The sequence below is a fragment of the Fusarium graminearum genome, chromosome 2 (genome assembly GCF_000240135.3).
Source record: "Fusarium graminearum PH-1 chromosome 2, whole genome shotgun sequence".
Taxonomy (NCBI): domain Eukaryota; kingdom Fungi; phylum Ascomycota; class Sordariomycetes; order Hypocreales; family Nectriaceae; genus Fusarium; species Fusarium graminearum.
In genome coordinates this window covers 3,902,858-3,927,651 of record NC_026475.1, presented here as the reverse complement: position 1 = coordinate 3,927,651, position 24,794 = coordinate 3,902,858, and the positions used below count along the sequence as shown (strand labels likewise).

Genomic DNA, 24,794 nt, shown 5'->3' with positions numbered 1-24,794 from the left:
TCAGTTTCCAATGTCTATTATCCCGCGGACGGATAGAGAGGTTCATAGTCGACATGTCTCTCGTTCCAAGAGACAGATAAAAAATATAGTGCATGGAAAAATGAGGTTAGGGAGCTGAACAGGGATAGAAACCAGAGTAACGTGGCTGGGGCGGCCCGGGCCGGATGATCCACATCTCAGCTGGCAAATTCTCTAAATCTTCGAGCCAAAACAGCTTGACTGTAGAAGCTCACGGATATAGTTTCTCACAAAGGACTCTCTGGTACATACGACCATACCTATCAGAGAACTCGGGATCCCGTCCGCTCTCCCATAGATAAGCTGATAAGGGGCGGATTAGTAGTTGGGTCGGTGACGACCAGCGAATCCCCGCTGTTGTATGTTTTTTTGGTGTTGATATCTTTTTGTCCCTTGGATCTCTTCCCTTCCTGTGTCATGTTTAAGCATCCCCTCACATCTTATAACTCAAATTTGTATGTTCACAATGTATTCTAGTGTATTTACGTATTTCTTGGTGGCTGGTAAGCCGCTTTACTTGACTCTCAGATTGGTCTTAAATGTTGGCGTTGGTGTTGGTGTTGACCGCCCTAGTCATGTTGAGGCTATCCATTCTTGTACCCTCCGAAGAATTCTCATTTCCATGATCGCTTTGCGAAGAGATCTCACGGTCTTGGTCTTGACCTGCCTTGCCAGAAAACGGCACAAGTTTGTAAAATTGCTGGCGAGCAAACTCCAGCTTTGAACGTCTAAACACTCTCCCAAGATATTCCAGATCGTTGCCGTGGGTTTCTTCGACAAGGAAAAATATGAGGAAGAATGATATGACGTTAAGGCCAGAAAAGACACCAAGTGTGCCGCCAAACTTTACCCCAGCGACGAGCAAAGGCTGGAGCCAAGCAAGAAGGCCCGCGAAGAGGAAGTTTATCGTTATCGCGAAAGAGGCGCCCTGATTATCAAGTATCAGTCAATTGTTCCGGGATCATAAAGATAGGTTAGCCTACTGTTTCTCGATAGGCTAAAGGAAAGCTTTCAGCTGCTAGTACGAAGGGAACGGGGCCCATGCCAGGGCTATAAAAGGCCGTGTGAACTATACAAATGTATCAGTTAAACATGCTGTAGATAAAAGGCAATTGATGGTATGCTGACAGAAGATCCAGAAAGCGACGACCTCGATTGTTACCTGATCATAGCTCACTGCTGCGGCCATTAACCCTATTGCCATGCCTGGGATGGTGTAGAGAAGAATTTTTCGTCTCCCTAAAGTATCGATGTAGTAGATGGCTGGCAAGCAAAAGAGGAAGTTTATGGATCCAAAGATCAAGTTGTATACCATCGCTTTCATAATTTGACCCCCGTCAGGAACATTACCAGGAGTGATTCCCACAAGCGTGGTCCCGCCGTAGAAAGCCATAAGATTTACTGTCAAGTACTAGTTGTCAACCACATTCCTAGTAACATATAAACTATATGGATGTGAGCTGACTTACTGCCTGAGAGTTGTTGTGATAAAGCCACGATGCCAGTGGTAATTGCAGCGTTGCGAAGACGACGGTACTTGAAGATATTACAATACCTTGTTACGTAGCGAAGAGAGCCACTACTGCTTAACCCATCATCGTCTCTTTCCATTCTAATCTCATTGACTATTCCCTGGTGTGTCGCGAAGAGATCGCGGTCCGCTTGGAGCTATAAATTTTGGTCAACTACCGAGTTCTCGTCCATTACAGTAGGGGATAGGGAGGAAAGAGAAAGGGAACCCCGGTTTTACTTTTGTATTTCGGAGCTTCTGCAAAGATGCATAGGCCTTCTCAGGACTGTAATTCTTTGAGTCCGGCATCAAATGGTATCGAAAAGACTCAGGGCATCTGTATGCAACTAACATCAGAATTAGTGCAAAGACTGCAGGAGAGCCTAAAATCAAGCGGAGGGTCAATTTCTTGTCGTTGATTTGGTTCAAACAGATGTTGACAACGAAAGACATCATGATACCAAACGCAACCCTGGACAGCAAGTGTTAGTCAAGTACTTGTCCCAAGATAACGAGATGGGTGCGTATGAGGCTTACCACAACTGCCACATTAGAATGTTAGAGCCTCTCCAAGATCCCACTGCAGTCTCGGCTGCCAGGATTGGGGTACTGGTTGCTTTGAGACCCATACCGACGCCTCCGATGATCCGAATGCCTGCTACGAGCGCCCAAGTACCATCTCGAGCTGGATCGTTGTCCGAAGTTGGAAGTGGAATACATGCTGATCCTATTGAAGATACAAGAATAAGAAAAGCAGCGACAATGATGGCACCGCGACGACCGAGGAGTGTGTTAAGTGGTGCAGCAAGAGGGCAACCCCTTCACAGTGTAAGTGTTTGATCTCAATACCAGCAGTGGGTACATTTTAAAGACATGTATAGAATAGGGAGTGAGTGGACTTACAAGACTGCGGCACTAAAGTATACGGCAGCATTCGCGAAAGCAAATCTGGAGTTGACAGGCTGGTCACTGGAGCTGCTAATCCAGTATCTTGCAAACAGGTTTGCACCATTCTGACTACTCTGGGCAAAACCCTGCAAGAAAGCGCTGAGACTTACAGTGAAGATGACCGTCCACATACCCCTTTCGGAGAAGGGATGGTCAACCTCCTTGACCAGCGCATACTGCTCTGCCATATTCAGAGATAATGGCGTCTCTAATTTATGTCGTGCAGCGTTCTCGTAGTAGTCTTTGTGATGCCAGACTTTAGCCGCCCGTTCAATGTCTTCCTCAGTAGGATATTGTCGACGATTTGTGAGGGTATCTGAAGTCTCGTGATAAAAGCTCCTGACCGCGGTCTCGAGCTGTTCGTCGTTCATGTCGGCTTATTACGATCGTAAGATATATCGTATTGATTGGTCAGGGGAAGTAGGAATGCTCACCATGGTCATCACTGGTAAGTTGTTCTTGAGATGCCATCTTTGACGGCTGGGGTAGAGATCTGACAGTGATTTCGGCTGGAGGTTTTCAGTCTTCGAAGTTCAGAGAACGAATATAAAACTATGCTTGAGTGTTTCTGAGCGTGGAGCAGAATGTTACTGGCAGAGGAGTGAACTTGCAGTATTTATCGATTCCAATGAGCATTGGCACTCAGCCGATCGTGGGCACAGACCTAGTTTGCCTTTCAACACGGCAGATTCTTCCCCCTGCATACAGTTAATGTGCAGAGCCTCGTTGCCTTGTTGCCTTCCTACACATCCCAACCACTCAGCTATCGAATAGTATCCAAAAACTCAGCCTAGATCGTTTCACCGCATCTACTAAAAGTTAAATGATGAATGAAAACTGACATAGCCTCGATAGTCGGAATCACAATCACACGAGCAGCCATTAGCTTCCTCTGGATGCATGGAGATACCCCAGCTTTCAAACATGAGGCTTTCCTGTCCTACATAATATCCAATAGCTAGACAGTATAGCCGCCACTTAACGCAGCCTCGGCGGCTTGGGACGTTGCAACGAGCTCACGGACTCTGGGGAAATGATGGCAGCCCTCCAGGACGGGACTCTGCACGAGATCATGGTTGCACTGTTGGGTCACGCAGCAAGCCAAGAATTAGTATTGTGTCCTTCCATTCAAGGCTGTACGTTTAATTTTGTGTCTTTTTGCCGCCAGTCGATGTTGAGGTTGTGAGGGGAGTTGGGACTTCCCAATGTTCATCTGCAATCTTAATCCTTTTCATAGCCACTCTCCTCCCCACACTCTTCCCACGCAAATTTTATTGAACACTCTTATGTGGGAATCGCCCATTGTCCTGCAAGCTTTCTTGTCGCCTTGATTTCTAATACTGATGAACAGATCATCGCAGCTCCCTCACCAAGCTCTAGCTTCTTCAGACGACCCACCATGTCCGGCCCTGATATCGCGGGTGTCGCGCTCGCTACCACTCAGATCTGCAGTCAACTTGCAAAGGAGTTTTATAAGATCATCAAATCAGTCCATGGAGCCACCAATGAAGCTCGTAAGTCAAGAGGTGTCTGCCTGCCTGCCCGGGTTCATCGGTTAATGACTGCGTCTCAGGTAAAACCCAGAATGCCCTTGCTTCTTTACATTCACGCCTTAAGAGAGTCGGGTTCCTGTTCCAGACGACAACACCTCAAGACGAAGCAGAAGAGGACTTTCGTAACTCGATCATAAAGATCCTTGAGGAGATCGGCGAAGAGCTTCGTGATCTACAAGTCAAACTTCGGCTTGACAAAATTCTGTCTTCGAAATCGTATATCGGTATAGCCTGGGATAAACTGGCAACTAGACTGGACGAAGGAGATATTAAGGATATCCAGGCACGGATTACTTGGCACGAGAACCACCTACAAACGTGTTTTGAAATGATTTTACTGTGAGTCACTTTCGTTCATCCTTGATACCCCATAAAATTGGTTTCATGAATTCTGACCTGTGGATAGGTTAGCACATTGGAAAACACAACGCGATCTTGCCAATCTCAGCAGAATGGTGATACCGATGATTGAGGCTGCCCAAAACAACGATCGACTCTATAGAATGGAGGTGGCTGAATCTTGCACCGGCCGGATGATCCGACATGAGGGGACTTTGAACAGCACATATCCCAAGAGCATCATTGGAAACGAAACTGGCCCCAAGTATCTGACCGCTATCTACAAATGGCGTGAATCGATTGATCCAGGCCCTTCTTCACACGAGTCACTCCATGAAGACATCACATCTTGTCCGTCTGTCATAGACGAGGACTGTATCAAGAGCTTAGCCTCTATCAATGCTTCCATTTCAGAGGATCAAGGCTATTTCACGACAGGAGGAGTCATCCCCTTATCGCCGCCTTCACTTACGATAGACTCCGCCATAGGAATTCCAAGGACCACGATACCCTCACCAGACCTAGATGCTCCAAGGATTCGTGCTTGGTGCAGGGAGCAGGGATTCGATATCAATTCTCCTGACTTTGGGTACGACAGGATCAATGACACGGTCCTCGACCACCTGAAGGGTTTCTCTCCGATTCATCACGCCATAAATACAGGGGAGAATGACATTCTCGAAAGTATGCTATCCGGTCCTTATTATGATCTGGAGGTTAGACTGGAGACCAAAAACGACAATGCAACTCCTCTGCTCCTGGCGTGCTCCAAGAGGAACATCAGAGCTCTTCGGCTCCTTCTCGAGAAAGGCGCTTTAAGAAACACAATCGACAACAATGGCAAAACTGGTCTACATCGATGTCAAAGCTCCGTCCCCGGAGGCAAAGACTTTGCTTGCCTTCTCCTAGACTCCCAAGGCCTTGATTCGCTTGATGTCAATGCACATGACCAATACGGCATGACAGCTGTGCACATGGCTGCCCGGATAGGCGATATCAAAATGCTTGAATACTTGCTGCGCGAGAAACAAGCAGATGCAAACTCGTGTCAGCCAGATGGGTCAACGCCCCTTATTCTCGCACTGAAACATAACAAAGTCAATCCCAAGAGACATAATGTTGTATTTACTCTGCTCAATAACGGTGCCAAAGTCACGTTGAAGAACAAGAAGGGGGAAACAGCCAAGGATATTGTTAAACGCACGAAGGTCGAGGGTGATAAGAGTGTCTTAGTCCTTCTGAAATCCTATAAGGTCATCGACAGGACTAGTACAATAAGACGTCAGAGCAATGTTTCATAAGTTTAATTAGGAGAGAATATTTAAGGCGCAATAAAAGCAGATACAAGATGTCTATAGTATTATATTGAAGTTAATTTATCTCTCTTGGTACTACCTCGGCTAAGCTGAAGCTATTGCTACCTCTGCCTGTTCGCCACAAACAACAGCCACTACGATGCTAGGACAATCAATACACCTACAAACAAGTAGTACAATTGCCAATAAATTCTCCGTCCATTGATGCACACAATCTGACTAGCTTCCTATGTACGATGTATCGCTGTTATCTCAAAATGGTGGGGAAGTTAGTGCTTTGGTGCAAAATACACACACGCACTAACGCTGACGCCATGGGAACCTGGTACTTCATCATACCTCATCTCAAGATATATGCACACACAACACTGACAGAAAAGTTGATCTCTAAGCTTTCAGGTACAAAAATAAATACTCTAACAAGTAGAGTCTAAAGTAGCAGAAAGTGTCTTACTAATTTCATCCCTCATATTCCCAGCGGATAATTTATCTGATCCCCTAAGAACTGACGCCATGGAAACCTTGCAATTCACCATATCTCACTACATCATTGAGGGTGACGTTAACTGGCAGGTACCAGAAAGAGGTGGCATCTAAGCTTCGAAGTGCAGAAATAAACAGCCAACGAGTCTGGTCTGAACAGTGTAAACTGACTGTCTAAATTCGTCTCTTATGCTCTCAGTGGCTAACTTGTTCAATCCACTGAGGGTTAAGTTAGAAAGCGTTGTAACTCTATGTGATTGTTATAAATAACAGATGATTGTCGTAGAATAGTACTCACATCAACTGAGGTCAAAGGTATCTATACAATTGACACAGTCATAGTTCCTCAATATGCGTTCTTCAAATTGGATCAATCCGATACTGTTGGCAAGCTCACTATCTGCCCAGTGTATGGGAGCTGTGGTTAGCAATGATCAAAAAGCCCTGATCAATGATACCGCCCATGGCAAGAAGAAGAACATCGTCTTCATCCTTACTGATGATCAAGACTCTGTCTTAGACTCAGTCTCATATATGCCAAAGTTGAAAGAGAACATCATCGACAAAGGCGCCTCATTCATCAACCACTTCACCACCACGGCCATCTGCTGTCCAGCCCGTGTGTCACTTTGGACAGGCAAGCAACCTCATTCAACAAATGTGACTGATGTAAGCCCGCCATATGGTAAGCAAACATTTCCGAGACATCGTTATTGAAAGAGGCAAATCTGATCGAACAGGTGGCTATCCCAAGTTTGTCTCCCAGGGTCTTAACGAGAACTATCTACCCGTTTGGTTGCGCGAAGCGGGCTACAAGACTTATTACACCGGGAAACTTTTCAATTCCCACACAGTCAATAATTACAATTCGCCTTATCCAGCAGGGTGGACTGGAACCAACTTTCTTCTCGACCCTGGAACTTACGACTACTTGAATCCGATCTACCAGCACAATCAGGAGGCCCCCGTCTATCATAAGGGAGAGCATACTTCAGATCTGATTGCTAAGTATTCGCATGACCTTCTGAAAGAAGCGATTGACTCAAACAATCCGTTCTTTGTTGCCATCGCTCCTATTGCACCGCACTCGGATATCAGCGTCGATCGGGTAGCTGGGAGTGGTATGACAATACCTATCCCTGCAGAGAGACACTCGCATCTCTTTGAAGGGGTGAAAGTACCACGGACTGAAAACTTCAATCCAGATTCCGTAAGTGCTGTTGAGGTCGTTCGGGGACCATCGCTCACAATACACAGCCCAGCGGAGTGAGCTGGATCAAGGAACTCAAGCAGTTCAACGAATCATCTGTATCACACCTCGATAATTACTATCGCGCACGTCTTCAAGCCCTCCAAGGCGTCGACGAGATTGTGGAGCAGGTCACTCAGCAGCTGGAAGACGCTGGTCTGCTCGATGATACGTACATCATCTATAGCTCCGACAACGGATATCACCTTGGCCAGCACCGACTACCTCCTGGCAAGGAGTGTGGTTTTGAGGAGGACATTCGTGTGCCCCTTTTTATCAGAGGTCCAGGCATTTCTTCCGGTGCTGTGGAGAAGACAGTGACGACTCACATCGACCTCGCGCCTACCATTCTCAAGCTTGCAGGTGTTGAGCTGAGACATGATTTTGACGGTACTCCCATTCCGGTGCTGGATTACGAGGAGGGAAAGCGACACGAGCATGTCGCTGTTGAGTTCTGGGGTGTTGCAATCGCTGAGGGCGGCTTTGGTGGTTTTGGTACGTATGGACCGAAAGACTCAGTTGCGATTACTAATCTGATTGTTCTAGATGGAAAGGGCCTGCTCCAGGTACACAACAACACGTACAAGGGTGTAAGAATAGTACATGAAGACTATGATCTTTACTACTCGGCTTGGTGTAATAACGCGCACGAGCTCTACGATGTCAAGGTATGTTTGGCTCTACTCTCGTCGGAGACTCACACTTACCTCTTGGAAGACGGATCCAGGACAACTGAACAACCTCTTCCCCCTGGACAGTAAAGCGACTGCAGACAAGGAATTCCTGGGAACTACCGTCCAGCAGGTCATCAACCGTCTCGATGCTTTGATGCTCGTGTTGAAGTCCTGCAAGGGAAACACGTGCATAGAGCCCTGGAAGACCATCCACCCTGATGGTAAAGTAGCGAATCTCAAAGGCGCTCTTACGGGCAAGTTTGATAGCTTCTATGAGGAGCAGGTCAAGGTCCGGTTTGATCGCTGCGAAGAGGGATATTTGGTCGATGCTGAGGGGCCGCAAGTTGGGTATGAGTATCGTGAGGGTCTCGAGTGGCATCATTGGACTTGAAGCAGGCCTGCTGTATTTTACAATGGAGAGTCCATGATCGAGACTCGTAGGCCTCAGAGTACCAGGAGAACTGGCTGCTGGAAGCATAAGAGACGAAATTAGTAGGTTATTTTATGCTATTTAGACCATACTTCTTAGACTACTTATTCTTGTACCCCAAGACTTGGGAGGCTAACGTTTCTGTTACCTGCTAGGTAGGCAGATGGCAAAAAATAATGCCTAGGTGAAGCGTATTGCAGATGTCATGCATCTTGTATGAATACTGGTATTATCATGATATTCGCATAAATTGTGAGTTTAGTTGTTGATCAAATGGTGTTTTGCCAGGTTAATCACTTGATATCTGAGTTTGGTGTGAGTGAAAGTAGAAAGAAGGATAAGGTATCGTGAATGCACATCGATATGTGTAACGTCCAAAGAAGTAACCCCGGATTAATGATGTTATTCCCCAGTTGCATCATTTATTATCTCTTCACCTAGGTGTGCAGGTGAGTAGAGTCTGGAGCCGGTAGTGGTCCGGCCCCACCTTTTGTCCGTTGGCAGTTGAAGCTCAAGTTGCGATCATCCTGAACCATTATTGTAAAATAATAGCTCTATGCTTCAAACATACCAGTGAGTAATCTGACAATAGAACGAGAGATTAGAATAATTAATATGAATTGTTAAAGACAACCTTCTTGGTGATGTGAATTTGGCGTGGTAATTCATAGACATCCATTGGCTGAAAATGATTGATGCCGGAAATACAAGGCACAAACCAAGATGCTGCCGACCTTGAACCGAGAGAGCATCTCACGACAGCTCTACCAATCTACGACAACCTCACCTTACGAAGCTCAATTGAATCCGCAACCATGGGTTCCGACGCAATCACTGAGCCGCGGCGTACGTACCGACCTCTAAATTAATCTCCAGCAGATATTTCACCACCCGAACCTCGACCGCTGACTTCCTGAGCAGAAGCGACCCGCGAGGAGATGCGCGATGCCAAACTCCCTCTGGCCTACCGAGACAGCTGCGCCCACCTTCTGATTCCCCTCAACAAGTGCCGTCGGGATACCTGGTATGCCCCTTGGAAGTGCTCCGTAAGTCAACAATCATTATCTAGAGCAAGCCCGAGTCGAGTCCCAAGCGCCTGCACCGAACGTGCTCAGCCCAACCAAGCTCGACCGACCGACCCAAACACAAAAGCCGATCATTGCCGAGATATCAATAGACGAAACATGCTTACACATAGGGGGTTGACTAGGATGAGCGACACAGCTACGAGAAGTGCCAATACGTCGAGTTCAAGAAGCGAGTCGCCAAGATGGACGAGTTGAGGGAGTCGAAGGGTGGTGCACGAAGCAACTAGAGAAAGACAAAGAGACCGAATTCAAATCCCGGGTACAGACAGGGCCGGGCCGGAATTGTACATTTACAAACAAGCCGATGCGTTTGACAAGAGAACCGGAATAGAAAGAGGCCATTCCACACAAATGAAACGATTCAAGACGAGAAAGAACAAAAAAGACGTCAAAGTGAAATGATGGCGGAGCCTACCATGGCGTTAACGACTGGGTTTGATACAATCGATGGGCTAATGGAAATAGACATGCGACGAGTTCCGACAGAGCCTCATGAGATGTATGAGCCGCGCACTCCAACGGCATAAAGCAAGAGGCCAACCACAGGCCATATGGCGAGCTTTTGGAGGATGGAATGGACCGGAAAAGAGTGGACTCGCCGGGGACATGCAAGTGGGACTCGCAAGTTGGATGGTGACAGGAACAAGAGACAGGACTTGTAATGTTGCAAGCAGATGGGTTTTGGCGTGCTCATTGTGGCGGACAGTACCCTGTATGCGGCCCGGCTCAAGAAGAAATGCGCCGACGTGGTGTTGTGCGGGCTCTTGGTAGAAAGTTATATATATTGAGCTTGATGGCCACTGAGACGTAGGGAATCTGAGTTGGAAATGTATCAAGCGAGTTGAATCGTGGTGTTTTTTCACCATTTGCAGTGATTCCTCTTGTGCATATCATCAGCCATTTTTGTTTTCTAGGATGTTGATCGTTGATCGTTGATCGTCTCATCGGCAATTGACTTCCACAGAGCCTCAACACCAAGATATTTTTTATCTATCGCCAAGGTCTTATCGGGACTGGTTGCTGATCGACAGCTTGAGCCTCGACAATGACTATGAGAGTGTCGCGATAAGATATGGCTGCTATCGACAACTCTGGACAGTCACAGGCATTTGATGGCGCAGTCATGATGAAACCGACGATCAGCAATGAATGTCGGAGTTTATCGGCTCAGTTCTGATGAGACAAAGATCAAAGCTCCTTGTGCTCAATCTCGCATTCGATAGGGCAGTTGTCAACGAGTCGTGGATCTAATTGTGAGCGGCATGGTCTCAGCTTTCAACGAGTCAGACCTGCACGACACCTATTTTGGCCAGCTCAGTCAGCCTCGCAGTCAGAGACCAGCAGGCTAAACATGCCCTGAAAAGAGCCGCACGCATGCGGTTCTAGCAAAGTTGTGCGCTATCCGCAGTCCCCACTCGCACTGGAAAGCCATCCCAGCGGGTGGCTTGGCGACAAGCCCACTATCAATCTCTTACCCTGGCCCTGGCAAACGCATCAGGTAAGGATGGACAGGCATTAGCAAACCTTTTGTCAACGTCGATCCACTGCCGGTCGGTTTGGCTCGGTATATCCAGCTTACAGAGAACCGGCCCGGTTCGTCAAAACATATCGGCCGGTTTGTGGATATAATATCTCCATTCTTTGTCAATGCTCGTCTTGGCTCAAGGCTTGTTGTGTCTTGGAATTACTGCCAAGACCTCACCCTCGGAGCCTCCGGTGCCTGTTTACCAATTCAACTGGCTCACAGAGGGACCATCATGATTTCTCTTATGCAACAGTTTCAAGCAACTCGGCGGAATGACACACGCATACAAGGATGGACTAACACTCAGGAGACAAACGTAATACTCTTACAAAGAGTGAAAAACTGATTCATTCATGCTATGCTGTCTAAAAACTAACGGAAAATAACTGGAGACTTTACACGAGATGAGACCTGCTCAGAAGATGGAGTTGCTACCACAAGAGAAGACGCCCTGAATGGAACTGGAAGAGTTGGCAAACAGGTCCAACAGCTCAGTGATGGACGACCACAAACCAGCAGCGTTCATAAACAGCGAGATTCCAATAAGGAAGCTGTTGAGGCAGAACAGCATGATGTTCTTGGGGCTGGAGAAGAGCTGGTTCCAGTTCATGTGGAACCAAAAGATACCGCTAAAGCCAAAGGTGAACCACGAGATGGTCGTAGCCGAGGCGATGGACAGGATGGAGTCAAAGACGGGGATGGCGTTGGAGAGGATGAAGCAGAGGACCCAGAAGACGGTCACAATGGTCATCCAGATGGACCAAGAGCGCACATTGTTGGTAGTCATCTCGCTCTGGAGCTTGAAGTGCTTCATCACCTGGACGTACACGTACTTGATACCAGTGTGGCCAAAGGCAAGTCCCGTCGAGAAGATGGCAGGGAGCACGATACCGTAGGCAATCTTGGCGATGAGCTCGGGGGCTGAGCCAAGAGCGGGCGAGACGGTGTACTCTCCAGCAAGGCAGTAGATGGCGATAGCCACGATCACGTAGAAGGCAATTGAGACGCACTCCAACCAAGCCAGGGCAAAGCCAAAGTCCTTGACAGGGTCAATCATCTCAGCCATATAAGTGACAAAGTTGATGTTGCCTGAGTAAGCGTAGCAGATCTTGAGGCAGGCGTTGAGGCCGGATCGGAAGTCGGGGTTGGCCACCACCTTGATCTCCTTGTGCCAGTCTGCGGGCGCAGCAGTGGGATTCTTGACTCCTAGCGAGACCATGACGAGGATGGAAGCAGCAATGACGGAGACCATGCAGGGGATACCCGACTGGGAGACGAACTTGGAGGTTCGTGGCGCGCAGAGGACCCAGCAGCATAGGCAAGCGATTCCGATGTAGCCCACCGTGCAGAGAGAGTGACTGGAGATGGTATTAAAGGCGATTGAGAGTGTAACACTCGCTGAAGCAGCTGTCATGATAACCTGCACGAGGAGGCCCAAACCCGAGATGATACTCAGCGGACGTCCACCAACAACCTTGGTCATGTCCACCACGTTCATGACGTGTTGATGTCGACCAAAGAACTGTTTTAGGACGTAGGCTGTATACCAAGAAAGTAAACCTATGCCAATAATAGCTATCAATCCAGGGATGATTCCCATGGTCTTCAGGACGCTGGGCAGGGACAGAACACCAAGGCCCACTTGGTTCGTGAGCAAGGCAAAAGTTGTGTCCCATTTTGTCATATTGCGAAAGTTCTTTGCGCCCTCGCCTCCACCGAAGCCGTTCTCGACTACGGGGACGTTGTGAGCAGACTGGAGGTCATCGATATGACCCTTCTCGTTGTCGAGAGGCATCTTCTCCTTGCTGTTTGTCTTGCTGGAGTCATTGCCCTGATCCGAAGGGTAGATGTCGTTGTGTGCGTCTTGTGGATATGAAGACATAATGGGCGAGTGTGTATAAGTGTGTGTATATATGTGGTTGGGTATATCAGATGAAAGTTGGCTCGCTTGGGGTGGTGATACACAGAGATATTTCAAGAGAGCAGTAAAGAGTTTATAATGATTCAAGAGGCTATAAGAGGAGGAGGAGAGGGAAGGAGAGAGAGATGGGAGAGGACAATGAAGTGTAATTCGAGAGCAGATGGAAAGAGAATTATATAAGTCCAACAGAGCAACAAAACGACTAAACCAACAATGGTCAGATAAGCAATCACTTCGGAATTCCCTCATTAAGCTCCGCGTTTTCTTTCCCTAAAAGCGCGTGGCCGGTGCTCCAGCTTTGTTCAACTCACAGTTCCACATGAGAGATAGTGAGCGTTGCCATCAGTAAGTAGTATTATCGGAGGTATAAGAGACTACCCATGCTAGATGACAGGGGGTGTGTTAGCAGCGAAGATTACAAGTCGGACTAGACCAGCCTTGGACTTTTTCTGGGGTGACCCTCTTTCTCTTACATCGGCGGCAAAACTTGGTGCCTTGCTTGACTTGTAGTTAGTTGTCAGAGACTTTTCAGTTAGTGCTGGTGATCATCACAACCATCCCCCTCATTTGTGGATAATGGAACTCTTGTTTTTTTCTCCTTTTGGAGTCTTGATACAGTTCCCCGAGACAAAGTATCTATCATGATGAAAAAGGTAGAGAGGAAACCCTTACACACCAAAAATGCATGTGGGATGAGGGACCTTTCTCTCTCTCTCCACCCCGTTGTGAGGGATTACATGGTGGGTCTCCACGGTATCCATCCATCGTATCTGTCTCTGTCTACTTATTGGAAAAGGAATTGACATTTCTGTTAGGTATTCTGCATGATGCCAATTGGGTGTCGTTGAAAAGCTGGGGACGAGTGGTGGAAACACGCTAGAAGCTCATCATCCATGTTTGATACTGCAACCTCCTTTCCGGGCCGTTTTTTATCTTTTGTTCCTTTCCATTTGCTAACATGCTGTACATAATGTCTTGTCAAACGTGAGAGGCGGATCCCGATGAGCTGGTCAGAGTATCCATTGGGCTGCGTATGTCTATGTCTATGGGGGATGTCATCATCTGTCGGTAGTTTAACCAACATCCATCATGAACAAATGATCAACATCATGGTACCAACAGCAACATGATCCAAAGGGTTCTGTCTCTTCTCATTGTAGTTCGCCTCTTTTTAATTGTGGTTCTCCTCCAATGCTTGGCCTGAGCAGAGTCCAAAAGAGGCAATTATGCTACTAGTATCTTTACAACCTAGTTTCAAAACTTTTTTTTTCCATCCCTCCGAATTCGAGGCTGACGGGCGCGTTACCGAGAGAGGTTTAAAGTCTTTCGACACGTTCAGGGCAAGGACCAGGTCTAGGACGGAGATCCGGGAGTGGAGAAGACGCCTTTTTTCTTGCTCCTTCTGGGCCTTTATTCCGCTTTATTTCCCTTTTTTACGGTCAATACTCTGTAGTCTTGAGGATCATAACGGTAGTTGACCGCGGGAGCGGAAAGCCCTTGACTCTGTCTTAGTACGCTTTGAAAAAACGCGGAATTGTTTGTCTGATGATGGATCATGCTGATGCCCTTTGGGGAAATTTGGAGAGAGTTTTGGAGAAGGGACAGGATCAGGGATGTTATCCAATAACCATACAGCATAAAGTTCATGTTAAAGCCGTTGAGTATCGTTCCACAGAACGTTCCAAATTACGAGTCAATACAAGTTCTCATTCACTTGTCAAGAGTTAGCTGAGAAAGCGCCTCATCCAGTCGGATTCTCCCATTTGTGTCTCTTCCAAGAGAATACGGAAATTAACCCCTGTTGCATGTCGTCATCCCCCTAAACCCTGACACGCACGCTTCTTTGCCTCTGACCAACGTATTTCTAGTCGTTTTCTAGAAGAAACTGGTGATATGCACGTCGCGCGTGGGGTGTTGAATATGGTGATACAATACCATGTTGTACTCCGACCCGTGATATGTCCAAATGACAGCAGGAATAAACATTAGCCTGATGCTCTTTGACCCTTGAATGGGGTCTTGCAGGATATATTCTGGGGACCCGGTCCGATTCCTTGGCCACATAGCCACAGCATAGCATTGCAAAGGCAACTCAAACAATGGAATGGGTAACCACACGTAATTTCCATCGATTTCCCCATGACTTTTACGTACAATAAACTGACACAACACAAAGTCCCCATGGGACACTCCATACTTTTCTTCTTCCCCCCAATAAATTCCCGCGGGTTATCCGGGGGCATGCACTCCAGATACTTGATACATCAGTCTAGCAGACCGAGATATTATCGATCAAGCTCATTATCTGTGCATAGACAGTTTCGTACCATCGCCGAAGATAATTCGCCTTTTTTTGCTCTTGCCAAGGACAACTAATTCACCATAGTCTCGGCCATGCCCGGTTCTTTGTTTTGACCCTGCAGATCTTCCACGAGGAGCACTCTGCAGCTCAACTTACAGGGGGTTGACTTTTTCTAGTGCATTGTTCGGTGCATATCTAGTTATTCTTGGTGCCCGAAGACAACACACGCCAAGATCGTCGATATGTTAGTGTGAAGAAATATCGGATGTGTAAACAAACGGTTCGACTATCGTAAAGTCCCCAAATAAGAGCCTATCGGAATTGTGACAGAGAGACAATGATATCATTTGTGTTCAGATAGTCATCCATCTTCGCCTATTTGCTGTAAGAGAGCCCCGGGTCAGACTTCTCAGCTAGGCAAGTATCGTCTCATTTAGCAGTTTCACGGTCAGTCTATCCGGACCGTTACAACGCAGATCGCAATCCTTATCATCAGCTGCGAACAAAAAAGGGATCATGGATCGATGAGCCTTGCGAGGCATATCTTGTAAATGTGATGAGGAGTGATAGACGCGAAGCACATCATAGCATCGGGATCTCACGGGGGTCTGAGCATGTATCACCATGACGGAAAACGACGGTCCTTTTAATAAGGGTCGTCTATGCTTCTTGGTACATTCTCCGCTTTCAACGAATTCTGGTACAGTTGATGTCCAATAAGCATTGTTGCCGGTCGTGTTGGAGCTGCATTCCCAGGATGACCTCCATTGAGGCCCGACTCCAAAGCCGTTGATATCCCCGATTGGTATAAGTTTTTATTAGTAGTACTTGCCACGGCGATTTATCGGATGTTTATGTACAGATCCTTTATTGTGGCTAGTTGATATCGAGAACTTGTAACGTCAAGGGGTGTCTTGGTCCGGGAACTCGCAAGTTGAAGCCGTCCCGGAGCTAAGGAAAGGACCGCTGTCTACTATTGATAGACGTATTGAAGTGGGCGAGACAATTTACGAGATCATACGTAGCAATGCCATGACATCAAAAATTCTCCAAGAAACGCGAGTTCCCCAAGTCTTACGTTACGACAGTGACTCGTCCAGTTTCGATCATGTCATCGGGAATCGATTGCTGAGAGCATGGAAAATAGAATGAAGACAACTTACACTATTATAAACTAAGTCTCAAATCTTTTATGTTTGTACCATTTGTTTCCCCAAGCATTACAAGTATGGGAAGACACACGGAGGCTATTTCTGACTAACTCCTCCAGCTTTGCGCATTCCCTGACACACCCCTCTAGCAGGCAATACAAATTTTAGCCTCTAAGTTTTAGGATACATAGATAAACAACTCTAAAGTCTGGTCTAAGAAGCATAAACTACTCTAATACTTTCGTCTCTTATTCCCAATGAGATCTCATATGGAACGGGGAGTGCCGGGAGAGCCTCATCGAGAGCCATGTGGTCATCCTCGGAACGAAAGCAGTTTCAGACATCATGGTTCCGTACGGGATTTGATGTGGAATACCTTCACAGGTATAAGACCAAGCTGGACAGTGTAGGTATGTTTGGGAGAATCATGCAGAAACAGCAGACTGAGAGGGTACTGTATATTCAGGCGGCCTCTACGCTTGTCCAATCCACATAGATACCTGAGAATACAATCAGAACGGGAACCTTAATTTACAGTAATGATTGCCTTTCTAGTCGATCTTTGTCCTGTAGCAAATGCTCGTTGTTTTCCATTGTGATTCTAGTATGTCAAGACACAGACTCAACGCAATCAATAGTTATTAGGCATGATACACCATTTGCTCCAGGTGACAAAAACTAGTTCTCCATGTTTCTATAGTCGCTTTGGATGCAAGCATGACAATCTGGCCTCCAATTCTGCTCTCTATTATGCGAGCAACAGTAGTCCATATTTGAACAAGCGATGTTCATAAACAACACCATCACTTCCAACCAGTTATCTCACTTCAACAAACAGCCTGTCACCGAGCAGAGTGGGATACCTGGACTTCAGATCTCCCAACTATTTAATCTTTACCTTTTCCCTCAAAATCTCCCCTCATCATCTTCCCTTCTCTATCCTTCATTCAAGTCGGCTTTATTCTATATAGACTCTATTGTGAGCTAACTTCACCACCATCCAAGTATATATACATTCTAACCGACTCAAGTCTTTCAAAAGACCCGTGAAGAAAGGAACGCGCCTAGGGACCAATTGTCATCGGCAACACCATCGTTGGCTGTGCTCCCACCTGTAACCGTTCCCCGCCAATCTTCATCGCGGTACCCCAAACGACAATCAGGCCGCGTCAATTACGATCTGGGTCTCAGTCAGGACGAGAAACACCGGGATGAACGAGGTGATCTATCCTCTTCTACGTCAAGGACTTGGAAAGAAAGTGACATTCCTGCAAAAGCAGTCTTGTCTATATATTTCCTCCTTTCCTGGCCCTCCTCGCCCAGGATACCTCTAATTGCCTTGGTCTGAAGACTCCCATAACCCTCTTCGCGCTAGTTAGGATACTGCTACATCTTACCTATGACAACTTGACACTATATATACCTGCCCAGCTTTGAGGAATCATCGTTCTGGGCCCATAGCGGCGGCGTTAGGAAGTCTGGTTTTTGTGAGCGTATTACTGCTTTAATACAAGGGATGTCAGACCTCTCTGTCTTTATGAGGCAAAAGGTGGATTTCTGAAAGCCCCAATGGAACACACAGCACAGTCCTGTTCATGAAGAACATCTTCATTTAGGTATGGTACATTATAAAACCAATTTCCTGTATCAGATAACCATTGTTTAACGATTGTGTCTACGGAGCTCATCGCTCACCCCATCTGGGTCACTACTCTCGACATTCAGACGACTGTCAGGAGGTCTCAGATAATATCGAGCCTGAGAGTCTCAGTAACGATGATGCCGAGACTGACGGTTCATCTTACAAACCAAGTGATGTTAGCAGAAGCGCGTCGGCCAAACAGAATTGTCAAGGACGAAACAAAAACCAATGCATATTCATGTGCATAGCACTGTAGCCACATCTACCATCTGGTTCCTTTGCCTCCCCTGTTGGTTCAAACTCAGATTCTCTCACCAACACCGTCTTCTTCATCTTTCTGGCCAGTTATCCAAGACAATGGCGAGTTCGCTGAGTCGCCTTCAGTGATGGCGGTATCTCGGCCAGTATCGGGATCAAGGTCACTCAAGATGTCACCCATACGTCTGTCACCTCTACCCAAGAGTTCATCTTTTGTAACTAAACACGAGCGTATGATTGCGCAGCGCCCCCGACATGTCTGCGTCGCGTTTGAAGTTTTGAGTGACCAGAAGCCGTACCATATCATTTACTCCACCGACTCTTATTCGCACCGACAACCTGGATTCAAGATGCAGGTCAATACCAACCGATCCTTCTACATACCTACATTGCTTTCTACCAGTACAAGGCCTTGCCCAGATCAATTTGTTCGGGCACAAGTTCTATGGAAGACCTTAATCGGGCCATCCTACTGATCTATGAAGTCAGCAATAGGCGCGAAACTTGGAAGTTTATATAGGAAATTTTGGCAATTCCACTCAAAGCTGGTGCAAGATATCATGCCAGAAGCAGAGAGCTGGAAACCCGCGAATCTCAGGTGAAGGCCGGTGGACGAGTTGCAAGGCTGCCGTGCGAAAGCTCTCTCTCATGTGTGAAGCTTCTTGGTGTTCGGCGTTCAGGTTGGTCGATTTTGTATATATAAGTACTGTATTTCCCACGTTTACTCGTTACAATGTTTGATACAGTTGAGCAGATTGTCAAATAAACTACTAAGCTTCACATCTGTCTGTTTACCATTGAAACTGCTCCCACTCCCACTGTAAGCCTGACTACTAAGTAACAGTCTGGTGGGTAGTAGAAAAACAGGCTTCTAAGCTTTAGGCCATAAAAATAAATAAACTAAGCGTATTGCCTAAATATCATAAACTGACTTACTGATTTCGACTCTTATGTCTTCAGCGACCAACTTTTCCAGTACCCTGATGACAGTACACTGAGAGTGCCTAGAGTATAGGCATATGTGCTTTCTTGTTATAATCAACATTCCACTAGTGGCTCATTGCGATCACCACAGGCCTCAACAGCGCGGCCCCAGAGTCGACTTTGCTTTCCGTGGTTGCGACTCTGGACCAAGTGCAACAACAGTCCGTACAGGGTGGTATTCAAAACGCTGGTAAGTGCTTGATAAGAGTGTTAATGGATGAATGGAGAATTACAAGTTGAATAGGAAGACCCTTGTCCTCCTCTTCTCTTCGAGCCAGGAACTAGCTGGGTGTATGGCTCAGGAATCAACTGGGTAGGACGGATTGTATGACATGCCACAACTACCCGTCCAAAGAATGGCTCTAACATTCACAGATTGAGGTGACAGCTTAATGCTCCCTTGAGGGGTTTTGCAAGAACAACATCTGGAGTCAGATCGGGGCCTACAATACTATCTTTCGTCCTGTATTGCAATCCGACCTTTTATCACGCCATCTAGCTCTTGTCCAGGTAATTCGGAACGAAACCATTATAGGCTCGGATTTATACCTTTTGACGCCCGAAACAGACTTGGGTGGATGTGACCTTTGGAGCACGCCCCCAGATTTTAATTCTTTCTTGTGGCATCTCTTCCTCAAAGACGATGGTCTACTCACGCCTCAAAGTTTGAGCCTCATCACTTCGCAACAAGCCACCTCGTCCGAGGTGGTAACGAAACAGATCCGGTTATCAAACGGCGGGATGCTTACCAAAGCATACCCAACTCAAATCCCACCGAACATAGGGGTCGGGAGTACCATTGCATTACATGATATTCCTGGACAGCGACCAAAGGGATCCATTGGTGGCGTTGGTTTGCCCAGCGTCCACTGGGTCAGTTTCACAGCATGCTAGAAGAGATCAACCGCTAATATCAAGAAACAGTGGTACGATCCCATAAACCGTGTCTGTGGAGCGCTGTACATGCAGCTGGTCCCGGCAGGACTGAGCCAGGTAACCGACCTCTTGGTTCAACTTGAAACTACCGTTTATAAAGACATCAAGGCAGAAGAGGTTTATAAGAGCAAGATTTGATACAACAGGTTCAATGGCGCAAGTAGGCGGGTTTGTTAGTAGGTTCCGTATTGTAAATACTCTTGATGTCTCCATTGTATGAACCTTTTGCAACAGTCAAGACGATGACTTTATAGCATTAGCGAAACGGCTTTGTTTTTGTAACAGTGTTCATCATTAAATCGAGGTATCACACAACTCCTGGCTCCCTATAGTCCCATGCTTTGCTTTTATTGATCCTCAGGAAGCGCCAACACCTCACGCTTCTCCTCCTCGTTGTCCTGCGTCTGCTCCTGCTCGTCCGCGAAGCGCGTCATGGCAAACTCGGGGATATGTCTTCTGCGACCTCGCTGGACACCCTTCTTGCCCTGTCGCATCTTGGCAGTCTCCGCCTCCTCGGCCACGACGGCCTTCTCGCCAGCCCTGTCCAGCATGGTACCCTCCAAGCTGAGATAACTAATCTCGCCGCTGGTGCCGACGTCGAAGTTGCGTATCCGGAAACGGATCTTACCCTTAACCTTGTCGCCGCTGCCGTCGGCCCAGAAGCCGGTGCTGTGGATCTGGCGGACTACACCGTGGTCGTCGGCGGTGATGACTGAAGCGGTCTCTTCGAAGCCCTGGGCCTCGGGGGACTCATTAGGAACCCACTTCCAGTCGGGAGGAAGTCGACGAGCCTCAATCGAAGCATTGAACTTGCCAAAGCAGACTACACCAATGTGTCCCTCGGTCTGCAAGTTCACACTTCCCTCCATCCAGGCACCGCGGCTGGGGACAAAAAGGTCGACCTCGGCGGTGATCCATCCCCAACCAACAGCGGCCTCTCCCTTAGCCATGACAGTCGCGGGCATCTCATCATCTGTAGCGGCACCGTGGCGACCGGGGTTCTCGCCAAAAGCGACGTTCCTGTAGTCGAGAAGAACACCGCGCAGCGAAGGCACGTACTTGTTCTGGAGGTGTTGCAGGTGTTGGAACTGGCAGTTGGTGACGGGTTGCGCCCAGCCAATGGGGAAGAGAGGCTCGTAAAGCGACACGGTCTGGGTGAAGAAGGGGAATTGAGGGTTCGCGGGGATATCGGGAGGTTGATAAATATTGTCGCTGGACTTTGAAGGTTTGGCGGGAGGAGGCATGTCGATATCCATAGCATCAGCGTCGGAGGGCGCGGCATCTTCACTCTGCTTCTGCTTATCGTCATTATCTGAGTCTTCAGTATCCTTATTCTTCTTGTTCTTTCTCTTCTTCTTTTCGCCGTCTACTGGGGCCTCTGCCTCTGCCTCTTCGGTAGGCGCTGCGACTTCAGCATCGTGGTGCTTCTTCTTCTTGTGCTTCTTTTCAGGCTTGGCTTCGTCGGCTGCAACATCGTCGCTTTCTTGAGGCGCAGTAGTATCGTCGGCGTGCTTATCCTTCTTGCTCTTCTTCTTTTTCTTGTCGGCCTTCAAGTCTTCGGTCGCAACATCTGCTGCGACGACACTCTTTGACTTTTTATGTTTTCGGTCGGTCTCGACAGCGGCATCTTCTTCGCGGGCTCTCTTCTTCTCCTTTCTCGCTTTCTTCTCGGCCTTTGCGGCGGCGTGGTCGATTGGCGCCATTTTTTACGTCTGGCTGTTTGCGAGCTATCGCGGTCGTCTGAGAGTAAAGAGGCCGGAAGATCTCGAAAAATTCTAAAATTTTGGCTTATCTTATCGCGAGCTCAATGCTTCACCGAGGAAGGTGGGGCTTCACCTGCCTCACCTTGGAATCTGCACCTGCCGTAGTCCAGGGTAAATGGAGTTCGATTGGCAGGGGTGATAAAATAGCACAATCATGACACTGCCGATAAAACAACTTTATTACCGGTATAATTTCCGAGGCTATTGATCACGAGCACTCTCTACCACTCCTCTTTTGCATTCTTGGTCGGATTTCGCAGCATGCTTCATAACACCTAACAATTGCGTCTTTATCTCTTCGTCAAAGATCATGTGGTCTCTCGATCTCAGGTCTCACATTCAAGATGCGTTTCTACCCTTCTTGATACACTGACGTTATTTCGATTCATGTTTATGTCAACTACCGTCGCTCAAACTTCATGATTGGTTATCGACGTTTCTACTCGGCAAGATTTCCATGAATCTACTTGTTGGATGCTAGTGTCACCAACTGCATCATCCGCGCCATTCACGGGTAGAAGACAGTTCCACATGCAACTAAACAACCCGTTCGGCGAAAGGGGAGTCCTAGGCGACGCTTAGGAGACCGAGTCGTGATCTACAGAATGCTTCAGAACCCAAAGTTGAGCGACCATGTTGCCGTTCCTCCAGCTAGCTTGCTGAGGACACATGTGCAAGTCGCGAGTAAGGCTCTCCCCAAGATCACAGGGCCTACGGCATCTTTCTCACCGTCATAACTTGCGTCAAACCCGGCCGCGGGATGCTTGTTGCTCGGAAATCGCCGTTGAAACGGGCAGAGACCGTTTACGCTCTTCCACCACATGGAGAGGAGATCTCCTCCCCACAGTTCACTCAGCAATTAAACTGCCAAACACACAGTCGGGGGTTTACGTCTCGTATTGCCCCAGACGAACATCAGTGGAGATGGTACGCAGGAGTTCCCCTCATGCATCGGAACCGCCCTTCAAACACTGGCCTTGACAAGACATCGGGCACGACCCAGTGTCCATATTACCCCAGACTCGTATCCAGAAATGTCCGAAAGGCATGGCTACAAGTGTAGCTGTCGCGTGCTCAATAACGACATTTGATGGTTGCGTCCTGAGAAACTATGCAGGCGTCGGGGCATCAAAAAGTTGATAGTGAAGGACAAAAGAGACGACACAGTGAGCTAGGACATGTCACTTTAGACGGACTCTTAGGATGTCCAAATTTCTGTCCCAAGAACTACTGCCTGGTACAGATCAATTCGCCCGATACCCTCTTGGTAAGACGATGCAGGCGGGCATGCGCGAGATACTGAAAGCGATATCCCGATGTCACCATCCTTTGCGTTATCGGACAAGCAGTCTGGACTGTCAATGGAGCATCGTTACCACGAATCGCCATGTCCGCGCGGAACAGTAGGAATGTTAATGGATCCGATCTGATGCCCGGAAAACTAACGTCTTCGGTCGAATTTCACAAAGCCGGAAGGTGAGCGGTATTATGTTGAGAAATCGAGAGTCCACCACGGATGTTTACAGCCACCATGTAAAAACCTCGCCTGTCGAATTAGAACCCATATTCGCATCTAGATCGAAAAAGTGGGAGTCTGACTCGATATACCAGACTCTGTTTAGAGGACCAAGTGGAGAAGTAACTTGCATTTCTAGACAGCGAAGCACTAACAGCAACCGATGAGACAACCATTCAGAGCCTAGCCAGAGACCGATTATGGCGTATCAGACGGTGCATTGAACGGCGTCTGTGACGGCCTGCCACGAGACACATAACGGAAGAATGTGATTATGTACGAACCGGTCAAAACCGGGCCAGTCTTGAGGGTTCGGGGTGGCTGGGGAGCGTTTGAACTCTATCTTGACCAAGAGGGCTTTCTCGAAAACACCAAGTTCCATGGCAGAGGCGAGAAAACGTGCGCCGACCGAGAGAAGATGTCACTGGATGAAAAGAAGCGACATCGTTTTTCCATCGGGATGGTCGTCATCATGCAAAGAGCTTCTAATTCTGGTCAACAAAGCCGTAGAGTTTCAGGAGATTGAATCAGAGGCTTTTTGAGTCAAGACAAGAAAACTCAAAGAAACCCGCAACCATAACGTCAGTGTCGGAACCAGTGTCAAAAATGCCATGTGGATGGTAGCCACGAGTGCCTCTGCCGCGATCAAGTCTCGAAAGGGTCTCGCGGTCCGCCCTTCAAGATTCAGCCACAGGAACTACCAGAAGCTTTACAGGAATTTCCAACAGAGTTTTCTCTAGTATTCCTATACCCCGGCCATTATACACAAGGAGCTGACTGCTGCATTTGTCAAGGCGCATTTTATGTGAGTGGGTTTTCCATTTACGCCGAAGCTTCTGACTTTTCTTCTTTTCCCTTGCCTGCGGCTTTAACAAAAAAGGCACCGACCGAGGATCTGGAAAACCGCTAAAAAGTGCTTCTTTGAAAACCTTGATTTTGGTGGCCCCTCTTCTAGTTATCGCACAGAAAAAGAAAAACCCACAACGACAAGGCACAGTTTCGATGTTGCGCACAGTATGAGAAGAGAACAAGAAAAGATAGCCTGAAAAGTGACAAGAAGGCCTTGGTTGAGTGGCTTGGTCAATTAGGCAAACCAGGTTGCAGCAACACTAACAGCAGATGACGAATGCCCGTTCAATTCGATCATGTTGAGAAAACAGGCGGTTGACGAAGCGGCAGCCATGTCCT

The 24,794-nt window shown here is 47.6% G+C and overlaps 7 protein-coding genes and 1 non-coding gene across 8 annotated transcripts; 5 read left to right on the top strand and 3 right to left on the bottom strand.

Annotated features, from left to right (window-relative positions):
- Positions 1–268: 268 nt before the first annotated feature.
- On the top strand, positions 269–384 carry FGSG_20007. The gene has a single exon (XR_893002.1). It is a non-coding gene; the product is annotated as a 5S ribosomal RNA (ribosomal RNA).
- Positions 385–553: 169 nt separating this feature from the next.
- On the bottom strand, positions 554–2,847 carry FGSG_04465 (uncharacterized protein; the record flags this gene model as incomplete). The annotated part of the gene is made up of 9 exons (XM_011322831.1): positions 554–946; positions 1,002–1,087; positions 1,147–1,419; positions 1,488–1,686; positions 1,769–1,814; positions 1,881–2,000; positions 2,066–2,347; positions 2,432–2,550; positions 2,587–2,847. 9 exons carry the CDS (start codon positions 2,845–2,847, stop codon positions 554–556), a joined length of 1,779 nt encoding a protein of 592 aa, XP_011321133.1.
- A 2,495-nt stretch (positions 2,848–5,342) lies between these two features.
- Positions 5,343–5,669, top strand: FGSG_04466 (uncharacterized protein; the record flags this gene model as incomplete). Its single annotated transcript, XM_011322830.1, has 1 exon — positions 5,343–5,669. The coding sequence occupies one exon, from the start codon at positions 5,343–5,345 to the stop codon at positions 5,667–5,669; it is 327 nt and encodes a 108-aa protein (XP_011321132.1).
- Positions 5,670–6,518: 849 nt separating this feature from the next.
- FGSG_12251 (uncharacterized protein) lies at positions 6,519–8,481 on the top strand (the record flags this gene model as incomplete). The annotated part of the gene is made up of 5 exons (XM_011322829.1): positions 6,519–6,852; positions 6,908–7,377; positions 7,425–7,911; positions 7,963–8,084; positions 8,134–8,481. 5 exons carry the CDS (start codon positions 6,519–6,521, stop codon positions 8,479–8,481), a joined length of 1,761 nt encoding a protein of 586 aa, XP_011321131.1.
- Positions 8,482–9,312: 831 nt separating this feature from the next.
- FGSG_12250 (uncharacterized protein) lies at positions 9,313–9,992 on the top strand. Its single transcript, XM_011322828.1, has 3 exons — positions 9,313–9,366; positions 9,442–9,566; positions 9,731–9,992. Exons 1-3 carry the CDS (start codon positions 9,336–9,338, stop codon positions 9,833–9,835), a joined length of 261 nt encoding a protein of 86 aa, XP_011321130.1. The 5' UTR covers positions 9,313–9,335; the 3' UTR covers positions 9,836–9,992.
- A 1,540-nt stretch (positions 9,993–11,532) lies between these two features.
- On the bottom strand, positions 11,533–13,015 carry FGSG_04468 (uncharacterized protein; the record flags this gene model as incomplete). Its single annotated transcript, XM_011322827.1, has 1 exon — positions 11,533–13,015. The coding sequence occupies one exon, from the start codon at positions 13,013–13,015 to the stop codon at positions 11,549–11,551; it is 1,467 nt and encodes a 488-aa protein (XP_011321129.1). The 3' UTR covers positions 11,533–11,548.
- A 5,562-nt stretch (positions 13,016–18,577) lies between these two features.
- FGSG_04469 (uncharacterized protein) lies at positions 18,578–20,285 on the top strand (the record flags this gene model as incomplete). Its single annotated transcript, XM_011322826.1, has 4 exons — positions 18,578–18,763; positions 19,183–19,227; positions 19,461–19,581; positions 19,927–20,285. The coding sequence occupies 4 exons, from the start codon at positions 18,578–18,580 to the stop codon at positions 20,283–20,285; spliced, it is 711 nt and encodes a 236-aa protein (XP_011321128.1).
- A 389-nt stretch (positions 20,286–20,674) lies between these two features.
- FGSG_04470 (uncharacterized protein) lies at positions 20,675–22,030 on the bottom strand (the record flags this gene model as incomplete). Its single annotated transcript, XM_011322825.1, has 1 exon — positions 20,675–22,030. One exon carries the CDS (start codon positions 22,028–22,030, stop codon positions 20,675–20,677), a length of 1,356 nt encoding a protein of 451 aa, XP_011321127.1.
- Between the last annotated feature and the right edge of the window lie 2,764 nt (positions 22,031–24,794).

Coding starts and splice junctions, on each gene's coding strand:
- FGSG_12250 (XM_011322828.1), top strand. CDS start 9,336: ATGGGTTCCGACGCAATCACTGAGCCGCGGC. Junction 9,367..9,441: donor CGCAATCACTGAGCCGCGGC/GTACGTACCGAC, acceptor CTTCCTGAGCAG/AAGCGACCCGCGAGGAGATG. Junction 9,567..9,730: donor ATGCCCCTTGGAAGTGCTCC/GTAAGTCAACAA, acceptor GGGGTTGACTAG/GATGAGCGACACAGCTACGA.